The sequence below is a fragment of the Oncorhynchus tshawytscha genome, linkage group LG06 (genome assembly GCF_018296145.1).
Source record: "Oncorhynchus tshawytscha isolate Ot180627B linkage group LG06, Otsh_v2.0, whole genome shotgun sequence".
Taxonomy (NCBI): Eukaryota; Metazoa; Chordata; class Actinopteri; order Salmoniformes; family Salmonidae; genus Oncorhynchus; species Oncorhynchus tshawytscha.
Window position 1 is genome coordinate 72,456,351 of NC_056434.1, and position 14,966 is coordinate 72,471,316.

The 14,966-nt window shown below is 42.0% G+C and overlaps 1 protein-coding gene across 1 annotated transcript in view; it reads right to left on the reverse strand.

The window, feature by feature from the left end:
- The window catches only part of LOC112253048 (E3 ubiquitin-protein ligase NEURL1), a 54,236-nt gene that overhangs the window by 3,963 nt on the left and 35,307 nt on the right, over nt 1-14,966 (reverse strand). Inside the window, exon 4 of the mRNA XM_024424916.2 lies at nt 4,284-4,985. Within this exon, the coding sequence (XP_024280684.1) occupies nt 4,284-4,985 (702 nt within the window). The remainder of the gene's footprint in view (nt 1-4,283; nt 4,986-14,966) is intronic.

A 14,966-nucleotide genomic window follows, 5' to 3' on the forward strand; every position in this document is an offset into this window, starting at 1 on the left:
CATTTGCGTGTGTCTATGAGCGAGTCAGGAGCCCTTGAGGTATTGTAGTCTCGCCCCCCTCCCCATCCCCCACATATACAATCCCTCTGGCCATGGAAGAGAGAGTCTACTGTGTCTGTCCTGTGCCATCTCCATCTATTCTGAACAGCAGCACTGGCAGCCCTATTTGACATCAGCCCTCACATTGACATCTCTCTCCGCAGAGGAGAAACCTCTGACAGTTCCAAATCCACAGACCTAGTAGGCTATGTCTGAATGGTATAAAAACATTTTTGTTTACACATAACTTGATGTCTGCCATAAAACTGCTCTTGCACTGGTATAGGCATGGCATAATATATCTCTTATGTGCCAAATGAAACAACACTCAGTTTGCAAGCAACAGCAAGCATACGCAACTAACCTGCACATCACCCAATTTTTTCAAGATCCCGTACCCCAAGTCTCCCTGAAATGGCAGAGATCTGTGACTTTACTCCCTAAGATTAAAAACAACTGCAAACAGCTGTGCTTTAGTCGATGTGAGCTGAAAAAACTGAGCAGGGTCTAATGCTATAGAGCCTTGACAATGGGGTGCCCCTATCCGTTCCCCTGAGTTCCCATCTCTCTTGGACCACCCTTACTGCTGTGGTTTCAGTTTCAATCTAAATAAATAAGCCTTGTTAGCTTCTGCAAACAGTGGTTCATATGGTGGCCAGGTTGGTGTTCAAAATGTTGAAACATTAACAGACACACTGTACTGTGGGCTGAGGGAAATGGCAAAGGAGAAGAGAGAGTAAATTCAAAGGCTTGGAGCCTTTAAAAGCCATCCTAGCTTTGTCTTACTAGTGTTTATTGTTGTATTGAACAAGGTTACACTCAACCATGTTTGGTTTCTTGCATGGTTATTACCAGGGGCACAACATTCACTGGGGACATGTCCCCCCCACATTCTGATATCGCATTTTTGTCCCGCCCAGTTTTATCATTGGAATGTGATACAAAACAAGACAATGGTGTGCCTTAGGACCATGCAGGCGCCTCCGAGCCGTAGGTAGGCTGTTTGGAGTACAAAGAAATAACTTCTAAAACCAAAGTTGGTTATTACACTAGTGACAAATGGATCAATGTCCCACTTGCAGATACACAGTATCATCTTTAAAACATGTCAACCAAATACATCCCCAGCATTACTAGCAACAAGGACAGGGACATTGTGGTAGACTACTATAGTTACATAGGTTTGCTTGCAAACTTTCTCATGATCGTTAACCTGACCTGTTTGACTGACCGGCTGCACAGCTGTCTGGTAACATCCTGGTCACATCTAATAGGAGACCAGACAGAAAGACAGACAGATACCCTTCATGTCTATTCATAAACCCTTTCATCCAGGATTAGGTTCAGATCCTGCCATCGTATGAATGCACTCCTGGCCCCTCTATCTGGAATGGATGACATCTGAGGGCATTTGAGTATGTAGGGAAGCCTGGGAGGTTTGCATGGTGCCCCAGATAAATCCACTGTGGTTATTTAGTGCATTATATCACCTTCTTATCGTTGGCAGTGATCTTTGCCACACCGCCATGGTTGCTTTTTTTTATGTGACAGATTTACTGCATCAAAACACATAAACATTCTCATTAAGACCAACTTTTCAATGCCTGACCTTACAATAAATACTAGGATTATATTTGAGGTCTCATTTGCTGTCCTCTATAGCTCAGTTGGAAGAGCATGGGTCTTGCAACACCAGGCTAGTGGGTTAGATTCCAGGGACCACCCATACAGTGAATATAAAATGTATAAACGCATGGCTAAGTCCTTTTGGATAATAGCGTGTACTAAATGGCATATATTATCATATACGGCCTCGTTCAGTTTGCTACTCCATTGGTGCTGTAGGGACATCAGCCACTGTACTTACATAATACGAACATATGTTTCAAACCATGTTTATATTATCACGCTTAAGCCCCATCTAGAATGTATGTGTGGAGTTGCAGTGGGAATTCAGAAAAACAAGTACGTTTATGAAGCTTATACAACCAAACTAAGATATTCACACAGACTCCATGACCATGTAAAAGTGATGAACTCCCATCTGCTTCATTTCACAGCTCTAACGACACCCGACCACGGACAAGTGCGACTTTCAGAGGTGGCGGTACGTTTCCATGGCAATGCGTGGCATGTGGCACCAGTGTGTGGGCGGAGAGAAACGTCAGAGCTGCCCTCCCCACAGCTGGAGGGGGTAATGGGAAGCGCTGTCAGAGTCATAAGAGGGGAGAGAGACAGAGAGGGGGTTGTCGGTAGAGTGAGAGAGAGGAGGTAGAGAAAGAGAGAGAGAGAGGAGGCCACTGCTAGGATAGTAAGGTATGAGGGAAAAAGCTGGCGCCTGAATGCGAGACGCAATTACATTTTAATAATGCATATGGAAGGCATCATAAACAGTTAGTACAGCAGCTAGCAGAGCCCCCCTAATGGACAGGGGGCTCTGCTAGCTGTCTGATGCTGCTGGGCCCACATAGGACAGAAATAACCTCCTCAACCCAGGAGAGGAGAGGAGAAGAGGAGAGGAGAGGGGGTATGACAGTGGAAAAGATAGGACACACAAACTACCTTGTAATATCAAAGCAGCTCATGATCAGTTCCATCACATTTTTTAAAAGTCGTCTTTAAAGACATTGCAATATTGCTCTCAAACTAACAGTCAGTTTGGAGAATAATCAAACGAATTGAGACACGATCATTCTTATTAACAAGTTGGCCAGAAAACAAAGCCTAGCAGGGGGAACGGGGTGTTCAGGGCTTGATGACAAATATCCTGGTCTCAGCGGAGCTTGTTAACAACCTAGAGAGCACACACATCTGTGCTTACAAGCTGTATTCTGCCTCACAGCCAGTATCAAAGTCATGAACATCTAGTAATGAATATATGATCCTGTATTATTATAATGTATGCCTACATCTTCAGTGAGTTATGATTTGTTTCAACCTGTAAACACAGTCTAACAAGGACTCTTTCTTCAAATCAGTATTTCCTCATCTCTCTGTGTACCACATTGTAGGTCTGCTAAAGGAACACTGCGAGATTTTGTCAATTCAGTTTTTCTACTTACCCAGAGTCAAATTAACTTGTGGATAATTTTTTTTGATGTCTCTGCATACAGTATGAAGGAAGTTAGAGGTAGTTTCCCGATCCAATGCTGGCTAGCGTTAATGCAATGACTGTAAGTCTAAAGGTACGCTAGCATTATGCTAGGGGCTTAATTGCCAAAATCTTGCAGGATCCCTTTAAATTCCAGCCCTAGAATCCACTTACAAACAGGAGAATCACTGCAAAGCCAAGTGAAATTAAATACGACCACAAACCTCCACATGCATTTCGCCATTAATTCCCCATTTCCAACAGCACCCTTTCCTGTCAGCCATTATTTATAACATGTTATTCTACTGTTCATTTATCATGGGCTGGTCCTAAAACCAGCCTTTTACTGGATTCAATCAAGACAGGGTTTCCCCCCTTTGGCCTCCTCATCCGGACAAGCTTGTCATGGTATGTACAGATTGGGCATGATGTGTTAGTCTGCACCTGAGATGACTTACAGCTAGGGAATTAGAGTGTTCTTATGGTCATACAGTAAGTGTGTGTGTGTGTCTGTGTGCGTGCGTGTGGAGAGTAACAGCTTTTTAATGTGCCCAACTACTATGCAAATACATTAGTGCACCATGTTCTAATTGACCCTTATAGTTGCCTAGAGTCAAAACTGAATGGATCCATTCGACTAGGCTAGGCTAGGATTAATTTCCCAATCAGCAAGTGAGCTGCGGTAAACTTCCATCTGTTGGAGCCACTTCCGATAACAAGTGAGTTCATAGGAGTAGAACTGAAGATGGAACGCTCGCCTAAATGTACAAACTGTGGGAGGAGAAGCTAAATGCCAAGTGAGATATACGAGTTGATAAAAAGTCAGAGTGCAACAAGGAACAGAGGAAGAGGAAAACTAGTTCATGACTTGGCTATGTAAGAATCCATCCTCCACAGGTCATTCAAGGATCAGACACTGAAATAGTTTCTTAATGGGAAAAAAGACTGAAAAGTCTCACAATTTTCAGACAAACTTGAACAAAGATTAATATGATGTCTTTGAGTCAATGAGAATGACTATACAGCAACAGATTAGCATGTATTAACCCAGTTTATACTGTAATCTTACTTTAAGCACGTAATAACAATGACATGAATGTCAAACAGAATTATTACATTATAACTGTTTTACAAAACTGTTCAGTGAACTTACCTAGGATCTTGAGTTGTGTGACGGCTCCATGCAGACCGAAGAACATCCACAGAGGTCTGGAGTTGTCCACACACACCTGCATCCCTGCGTTGATTCCATTGTGGCTCAGAAACACCTCCCCCTCCACGTTCACCACGAAACCCAGGATGTCACCACTCTGCAGGGGTGCCCCCACCCGACACACCGCCCAGAATTCCTTGCGGTCGACCAGGGACTCCGGGCTGTATGGTAGGTCACTCGGACGAAGCCAAGCCGGGTCGCACGACGTCACGCCATAGGAGAGTGAACCGAGACGTGTGGCACCCGTCTTAGTCACTTTCACGAACACGCTCTCTCCGCAACGCAGGGGCCGGCTGGTGAACACCAAGGTCCTCTCATCACCGCTGCGATGCTCCACGCCCCGGGACACCGTGTGCTCATCGAGGGCCTTGATGTGGGCACCTCGGAGCGGGTGGAAGTGGAGATCGCTGTCGAGGAGCGAGGGGAGCAGGGAGCACTGCTGGGAGTTGAGGGAGTTCTGGGGGATGGAACAAGAGGTGGAGCTGAGGGGGTGAAGGCGCTCCTCTTCTTCCTGCTCCTGCTGCTGGAGGCTGAGGTCACACAGGCTAATAGAAAGGTCATCTGGGTCCCGCCGTAGCGATGCTCTGTGGGCGGTGGTGAAGGAGCGAGGACGCAGGCATTCTAGAGGCACCATCTCACTGTCTGTAGGGACAGAGAGAGAAACAAACACAGAGTGATCAATCATCTGATTAACACTTTTCTTATAATATGCAGCAAAGGGTCAAAGCTTTGTAAAGAACTTGCTATGTTAGTACAATCCTCCCATTTGTACACTGAAGTGCAGTTTTCTGGAATACTGGTATTATGAGCTGTTTACTAAAAGCTTTTCAGTTTTCTTTCTTTCACATTCAAGATCCACTTTACTCAATGTTATGAAACATACTATCACATAAATGCACAACTAAAACAATTTTGTATTTTTTTTAATGTCACACACAGCGGAAAGGTGCAGTGAAAAGTGCTGTTTTGCAAGGTCAGATATAGTAGTACGTCACCCCTGGAGCAAATTAGGGTTAAGTGCCTTGCTCAAGGGCACAGACAGATTTTTCACCTTGTCGGCTCGGGTATTTGAACCAACTACCTTTTAGTTACTGGCCCAACACTAACTGCTAGGCTATTTGCCTCCTGCAAATACCTAAATGTGCATTTTTCTGTGTTTAGAAATAAAAGTGTTGAAGTATATATCCTTATTCATCAGCCTCAAACAATCCTCATGGAATGTGAGTGTACACACAATGTATTGGAACTTAATGCTTTAATGTGAAAGTATTTGGGATGGTGAAGTATCTTCTACGAGTAAAACACATGTATGCATAAACATGTTTCAAAAAGCTATATGACAACTTTACATAACACACAGTCACAGTGACTTTATGTACAGTATGTCCACTGTAGCCATTGAACTATGTGTTTGGGTGTTAAAGAGATGGCCAATACTGCAACTGAGAGGGGCAGACATTGAAGAGCCAACAGTATCACCTTTCCTTTGGCTGTGCTCAACACTAATAAATAGCCTCCCTTGAACTAAATTGGCAAACCGTTGAGTGAGAGTCACATGGCCGTTCATAGACCGCCTTAGCAGAGAAAATAAACCTCTGGTTGGTACAAACGGATCTGCATCATAGCACGCTTAGGGACAGGGGACAGGCAGCAGCCAAAATTAACCTGCCCCTCTGAACCTGGGCTAAAATTAGCCAGATTGGACATGTGAGAAGAGTGGAAAGGGGTTGACTGACCTAAGAGGCAGGGTCCACTCACTGTACAAAAGAGAGAGCGCAAAGGATAGCGTGCGAAGGGAAGTGTGAGAGAGACAGTGAGAGGGTGTGTGTGACGGAGAGAAATATAGAGAAAGGAAGAGAGGGAGTAAAAAAACGAGGGAGAAATAGAGAAGAAGAGCCAGAGGAGACTTGCTACCTCACACTCCCTCTTTATCACACGGAGGCAGCAAATCTCTGGTAGGTTGGACCCAGATGATAAACTCCTTTGTCGTAATTACTTCCTGTGTGAACGGTGTCCACTAACAACAGCCACAGTCTTAAACTTAGCACCACTATTTCTGTCCACGTCGTGATGGGGCCCCAAAATAATTGTGCCACTGTACTACAGTTCACATGCACATTCAGTCTCCCCAACAGTGAATACAGTTCAAATACACTACATATTAGTATCATTTACACCTATTAATCATCTGAATCCTCTCCATTTAGATTACAAAGGAGATTGGGCTAGAATGACATGAGTAGGGGTGCAAAATTCCGGTAACTCTCAAAATTCCCAGGCTTTCCAGAAATCCCAGTTGGAACATTCCTGGAATATGACAAAAATGAGCAGAAATTCCAGGAATCCTCTAACTGGAATTTCTGGAAAACCTGGGGATTTTGTGAAAGTTACCGTATTTTTGCAACTATAGACATGAGACACAAGGGGAAGACCAAGGCCTGAAGTCACACAATGAGATCTTCACCAAACTAACTTAATGGTCAATTTGGGCTCACACCAGGTATAGGACATGATTGTACACAAGAGAGGAACATATACAGTATTTTCACAACAAAGTTCCCTAGCAACAGCACCCAGACCCAGGGTACAGCCTCTCTCATCTCCCTCTTCGATTTTGCAACCCTTCACGAAAAGCATTCATACTATTTGATGTATGACTTTACATTATTTCAATGGCACATACACCATATCACTGGCCAATGTTTTTCTTTTAATAGAGCTGATCCTAAGCCAAGTGTGATTACCCTCATAGTTGGGGGTTTAGAGCTTGGTTCCTCTCAGACTGAGTGCCTTGGTGTTTCACAACCTCACTCATTAAAACATCAATCACACACAGACAGGTGCAGGCTTGCATCTTTTGTCCTCTGGAACCTGTTTGAAGCCATTGTGCCAGAAAATTAGGCAAAGGCATTCAGACATTCACTGTCGCCTAACGAGTGCCACTTTGGCGTTCCCATTTTTACTGGTTCATTTGGATACGCTCCGATGGTTTTATAATAGGGCGTATGAGGACTAATGGTGATTATCCACTATTTAAAAACGTTTCACAAAAAACAGCAAAGTTCAAGTCTTTGAAGTTTCTGAATAGCAAAAGAAAATTGTGATCACATTTTGAGTAAATTAGAAAATAGACGTGATTAAGTGACTACAACTCCACTCAAATCAGGTGAACAACACATTATACACTAATGTTATTAACAGTGGTCGGTGCAGTGGTTGACCTCATGAATGTGACCATTTAAAACCATAGATTTTAATCCTTGGGGCAAACTTCAAAAAGTAAACGTTTGTAGTTCTCATATTTGTGGCCATTGAAAACCACAGCCCGTCAATCATCGAACCGCAAACATGAAACAAAAAGGTAAAGGAGTCATTTCTTGTTTTATTGTGTTACTTTTTTATTTTATTTTATTTAGTAAATATGATTTTAACTCGATGTTCTTAAAACGGCATTGTTGGTTAAGGGCTTGTAAGAAAGCATTTCTGTTGGATTTGGCGCATGTATCAAATACAATTTGATTTGATTTGAGAGGTCACTTTGGAAAGCAGCTTAGTTATAATCCACCTAAGACCCTTCCCAAAACTGACTCCAAATATAAAAAGAGGAACAAACAGAAACTGAGGGACTAACTGACTGACCACAACCTAGTAAAACCAGTTGCTAAGGATTAGAATGTGACATTTTGGAGAGGTAGAAACTCCAGGATACGGCAGGGGAAAAATTTAAATCAGCCAATAAACACATTACCATTATATTGTACCTATAAAGGTTATTTAACCTCATGGAAGAAGATACATAAACGGCCCATCAAGCATTGGTCTCTGGTGCTGTTAGTCCAGTCTTGTCTGGGCTGTGTGCTGGGCTGGAGGGTGAAAGGGAGGAGGATGATAGTTTAGCCTATACTAATGCAGGAATGTAGGTCTGGACCACTGATGACTATTTCCCACTCATTAAACACAGAGAGCACCTGCTAACATAGAAACACATGATTAGTCTGATGCTGCCCAGATTCTAAATGTTCTCCTATATTCCCCAGCCAATTTAAACAACCTTTCCAACTTGGAAAGCGGAAAACGTCCTATAACTAAATTACATTTCATTCACACGGGCATATTTTCAGAAGGACCCAAATGCAATAGCAGGAAAGATAGAGCACAGTCCAGTTCACTAAAGGCAATTAAAGCTAAATCATTCACAGTAATTCAGGAATCCTATACCTTTTATAGACTTTTAAAACATCAGTTGAGACAGTGGTGTGCAGCTGTGAGTTGCCTGAGAGCGTTTGATTCATTCCTTGGCGTAGTGGAACTGGATTAGGGGGCTCACTGGGCTTTACTGAGAGTACGGCTGTAACCTCTACAAGGTCAGTGCTCCCAAGTGGCCTGTGTGTGTGTCTTTGTGTGTGTGTGTGGTGGGGGGATTTGCAGTAAGTATGCATGACTCAAGGGCCTATGATCTGTCCAGATTGAGTAAGTGAGGTCATATATCATGAAACAGAGGGGCTGCCTGGGGGAGAGAGGGAGGGGGAGAGGGGCAGCTTTGTCTGTCCCAAAAAGGAGAGAGAGGGGCTTTCGTTTATCAGGGGAAGAAAGGGTGAGGGCTCTGGGGAGAATACACATCAATGAGCTTTTAAGGAGTGTTATCCCAGCTGAGATAGTGGCGCATAGGTGTATGTGTGTACAGTATGTGTATAGTGGGATGGGGGGTTGGGCACTGTATTGGTGTGTAGCAGAGGAGGTTGGTGGGAGGAGCTATCGGAGGACGGTTTCATTGTAATGGCTGTAATGGAATAAATGGAACAGAGTCAAACATGTGGTTTCCATTTGTTTGATACCGTTCCATTTATTCCATTCCAGCCATTATAACGAGCCCGTCGTCCTATAGCTCCTCTGGTGTGTAGTGGAAGGCTATATGTTTCAATGAACTCTCAGCCTCGGAGATGGCAAATGTAAGATGAGCTGTGCACGTAGAATTTTGGAACCCCAAGTTGGATTCTCTGGCCCAAAGCCAGATGTTTCTGATTCTTGGACCTCCTTCCATAGTGGAAAGAAGATGGAACTCACTGAGGTGACAAATATCTGCAAAGGCAGGCAGGGTCAGCACTTTGTGCCACTGTACTACAGTTCACATACACAGTTCACATACACATTGTGCCCTTAGAAGCACTTTGTGCTGCTAAGGGCACAATGTCCCCTAGGTCAGCGGAGAAGCTTGCCTGCCTACCCAAACCGCTTGCTCCAGCCAAACGCTACGCCACGCCCACGGACGTTTGAACAACTTTAATGATTGCAGTCTCAGACTGAAGTATGTAGCGAACATCGAGCAGCGGAAGAATTCAGTCTGTCGTCAGGCATTTGAGAACCCCTTCTGTAGACATTATGCTTCAGGTGACTGCTAAACTATTGACACACACCTTCTGCGAATCATGTCATTACCAAGGAGGACAAAAAAACAACAACTATGTTTTAGACACTTGAAATATCTTAAGGTTCTTTGATGATTCCAACATTAATCATACCTCAAAGTTGTATTGTGTCAGCAAAAAGTTACATATTTATGTCACTGCACTTCTACGGCTGAAATGTAAACATTTTCATCTGTGTGGTGGTTCTGGTGAATCAACAATATTTTGCTTTGGGGCTATGGGGGGGCTATAGAGTCAATGGTGATTCTCTCTAATCACAAACAGATTTCCTCAATTAGTCTCATCTCCTTGTTTTGGTCAAGGAAACCCAGGGTAACCCCCAGTGAAACATCCACACACAATGAGCTCATTATTGATAATGGACTCTCTGGCCATCTGAAAGTGATTAGCTTCTCCCCCTGTACTGTATAGCTGAGCTCCCCAGATTCTGTGCTGACATGTTCTATTACCATTTCCATTATGATTTCACTGCAAATGTCTTCGATTCCATCCAGACTGATTAAGTCATGGTTAAGACAACTGGCCCTGTCTAGAGACATTTATATTTTTTAACAAATCATATCAATATAAAGAGCTGAGGTCATCTGAAATAAAGCTAGATTTAAATATGCTAAAACCTGGCATGTGTATAGCATGATGTTGATGAAAGGGGGTCATCCCACATTCTAGTTTCTACCTATCCTCATTGTCCAGTGGGCATCCAGTGTGAAATGTTGGATGTTTGGAGTTGTATCTTGGGCAACATACCTGAGAATAGGGTTGCCATGGGGACTAGATCTTTTCTAAGGGAGGGCACTTATACTGTACTCTATGGTTGATCCATAGAGTGTTATTTGAATAATGGTTTATTTGGCCTTGGCCTGGATTCTGGGGTCTAAGAACATATGTATATAATTCACTGTAGTGCACACATACACTCCATTTGATCAAAAACCTCAGGACAAAGGTAACAACATGATACACATCTTAACCTCATGAGATCTAAGAATAAATGGCAATTTTCCAAAATGTGGAAACCTGGAGCAGGATCCATACTCTTGCAAAGTTCAAATGTAACTTTAACCACCTTTAAAACACACAACCAACAAAACAGAAGGGAATTTGCAGATTATGTATTAGTGTGATCAGCAGTCCCAGACAGAGAAAGGTAAGAAATAGAGAAAAAGAAAGAAAGAAAGAAAGAAAGAAAGAAAGAAAAGAAAGAAAGAAAGAAAGAAAGAAAGAAAAGAAAGGAGGGATAGAGAGGAAGGGCTGTACAATGTTTCACGATTTTAACATGCCAAACATTTCAGCTCAGTGAATTAGCTAAATGTTAATAATGTGGAGGCACTTAGCATCCCCCCGCCTTTCCCTCCATTCTCCTTTGGGTCAGAGCAGACCTTTAACAGATGAATCTGCACATTATTATTACCACTATGAACTCCAAGCTTCACTGTTTTTGGATGATCCATGCGTAAGCAGCAGACCCATAATTAGAGGTATTAGTACAGCCTTTGCTTACTTGGGTATAGACCCTGCCTCCAGGCCTATCAAATGCATCCACCAATCACAACTAAGAAAGGAGCTTAGTTCTGCCCTCCTTTACTAAGGTGAACATCCAAAATAAAGGAAACGCTTGAGTAAATGGGGCAAACACAGTAAGCAGGTGCTTCCACATAGGTGTGGTTCCTGAGTTAATTAAGCTATTAACATTCCATTATGCTTGGGGTCATGTATGCAAATGCCTAGTTGCCCATTATTTTGGCAACCATGGCTAGAAGAAGTGACTTTGAAAGAGGGGTGATTGTTGGGGCATGTTTGGCAGGAGCTTCAGTGACGAAGACTGCTCAACTTTCTGATGTTTCACAAAGAACAGTGGGATTAATTGAAAACGTATGTAGGATTCTGGCACAGCACCCGAGACAGCCTTTTCCAGCACCATGAACAAAACACCAAATTATGGAATTTCTCATGGAAAAATGGTGTTGCATCCCTCCAATAGGGTTTCAGACACTTATAGAATCAATGCCGAGGGGCATTGAAGCAGTTCTGGTGGCTCGTTGTGGCCCAACGCCCTATTAAGACACTATGTTGGTGTTTCCTTTATTTTGGCAGTTATCTGTATCTCGCCTCATGGAGATGGTAAACAGAACCTATTGTTCTATCTATGAAAATGTAAGATTTAATGGGTCCACAAACTCAACAATGCTTAACACATGCATCTGGATATACTGTACAGACCCCCTTACACTTTTCTTAAATAATTCTCTATTTCTTCGTCTAAAAACTGCTGAAATTCACACCCCGTTATGGATTTTCAACATTGCAGAACCAATTCAATTATTGTAACCGTAAGTTTGACACATCCAAAATTATAGACACTCCGGAGCTAGTACAGCCTTTGGCCAAGTTAAACTGCCAAGAAATGTTTCTTGTAGCCATCAGTGAGCTTGCTGCACCTTTCTACTGGTCCACTCTTCAGTAGCAAACTGCTCTAATTCTTCAATGTTTGCAGGGTGCCCTCAATCAACTGCTGTTTTCAGATCTTGCCATAGGTTTAGGATGTGATTCAGACCTGGACACTTCACTGGCCACTCCAGAACAGTCCAGCATCTCTTTTGAACCATTCCTGGGTGGGTTTTTTAATGTGCGTTTGGGGTTGTTTTCCTGCTGGAAAACCCACAACCTTCAACAGAGACACATGTTTTGGACACTGGGTTGAATTAGAGCAATTTTCAGCCCGAAAAGTGGGCCAAATTGCCAGCAGAAAGGTGCAGCAAGCTCATTGGTGGCTACATGTAGCGTTTGTCTTCAATTGTCTCGGCCAAATGCTGTACAACCAAGTACTAGCTCCGGGGGTGTGTACAACTTTGTTCTCGTCATTCATCTTTATTCTCTGAATTAAAAATGGTCAAATTAAATTCTGCAATGTTGAAACTCCAATAACAAGGTGTGGTCACAAAGTTGCTTTATTTTATTTTAGAAGAAATCTGGAATTATTTAAGAAAAGGGTTTCTATATATTTGGCCGCAACTGTAGTATGTAACACACAAGTGGGTATCAGTGAATATACATAAACTGTAAGCAGTGCCACTCAAAGACATACAGGTAGACATTACTATTTTGTTTAGTGTAAATGTTGTTTCAATGCTGTCGCTAGTGCTGCTTTAGAATGACCAGAGGTTAAACAAACCTACATTCACCTGCGTCGCCCTTGAATAAACCCTGGCCTGTTTGGCTGGCTGCTTCAATGGCCAGATTGTACAAATCTGATCTAGCCTGATTGAAAACTATTCCTATCCACAGATGGAGACCATGTGCAGCCCCAGATAACATCTACGGTGACAAGTAAAACAAAAAAAGTAAGCTCTATGTGCGTGTGATTGTTGACAAAAACAAACAGGTTAGGAAAGCCGTGTACAATAGGGTCAAGACAGCCCTAGAAGAATCAAATTGCTAAAAAAAAAAAAATAGTTTCAGTTCACATTGACCAGTATAACATGGCATGCATGAGTGATTTAAAGGAGTAAAAAGGTGTCTTTTCCACAATACATGTTATGTTTTAATCAAATGTTACAATGAGTTTTTTCATCCAGTACATGTTGACCAATTGTCCATTTTTACTAGAGAGCAATATTCTATTCCCATGCGAGTTGAATTCAATTTCATCTTCATTCCCAATGTTATTTGTATGAGACGACACGTATTCTATTTCTCACACCATGACATATAATGTATGGCAACACACACCATGATATTAAGCTAGTCCTTAGCTTCCACAAGATTATATTTTACCCTGAATCTGGACATCATTTTCTATCTTCCTTAATATGACTACAGGGACACTACCTCTAGCTTCATGGACCACTAGCACTTTGTCAGTGATAAAGTGATTAATCTAACTCCAGTAAACTAACTTCTAGCTCCAAATACCCCTCATCCATAAAAGGCTTACTTATATTCACTGATGAACAAACTGCTTATTTACCCTGTAAGACAACCTGGTCTCAGGGAATTTCGTATTCGTCTGTACTTAAATCAGAACCACTACATTTTGTATGGTATGTATTCATTTGTGGATGTCCATCATCCATATGATATTTTCTACGAATTACAATTCATATTATATGTTACAAATTTGCAAAACCTACAATATTTTACAAATTTGCTAAACTTGTATGTTACAAATTCTGGCTAGGTGGCTAATGTTAGCTAATGTTAGCTAGGCTAGGGGTTAGGGTAAATGTTAAGTTTAGGAGTTAGGTTAAAGGATTAAGGTTAGGTGAATGGTTAAGGTTAGGGGAAGGGTTAGCTTACATGTTAAGTAATTGAAAAGTTGCTAATTAGCTAAAATGATAAAGTTGCCCATGATGATATTCAAACTCACAACCTTTGGGTTGCTAGCCATTCATGTTATATACCCTCCGTCCCACCCTCCTATCCACCCACACTAACCACTCTACTTTCGTTTTTGCCTTTAAGTAACCATCAGTCTTATGTAACACTACCAAACGTGACATACAGTGTTTTCGGAAAGTAGTCAGATCCCTTCCCATTTTTCCCCATTTTGTTACCTTACAGCCTTGTTCTAAATTGGATGAAATAAAACATGTTCCTCACAAATCTACACACAATACCCCATAATGACAAAGCGAAAAGAGGTTTGGAAATTTTAGCAAATGTATTTTTATTTATTTTACTAGGCAAGTCAGTTAAGAACAAATTCTTATTTTCAATGACGGCCTAGGAACAGTGGGTTAACTGCCTGTTCAGGGCAGAACGACAGATTTGTATCTTGTCAGCTCGGGGATTTGAACTTGCAAACTTCCGGTTACTAGTCCAACGCTCTAACCACTAGGCTACCCAGAAATACCTTATTTACATACAATTGAAGTCAGAAGATCACATACACCTTAGCCAAATACATTTAAACTCAGTTTATCACAATTCCTGACATTTAATCAGAGTAAAAATTCCCTGTTTTAGGTCAGTTAGGATCACCACTTTATTTTAAGAATGTGAAATGTCAGAATAATAGTAGAGAGAATTATTTATTTCAGCTTTTATTTCTTTCATCACATTCCCAGTGGGTCAGAAGTTTACATACACTCAATTAGTATTTGGTAGCATTGCCTTTAAATTGTTTAACTTGGGTCAAATGTTTCAGGTAGCCTTCCACAAGCTTCCCACAATATGTTGGGTGAATTTTGGCCCATTC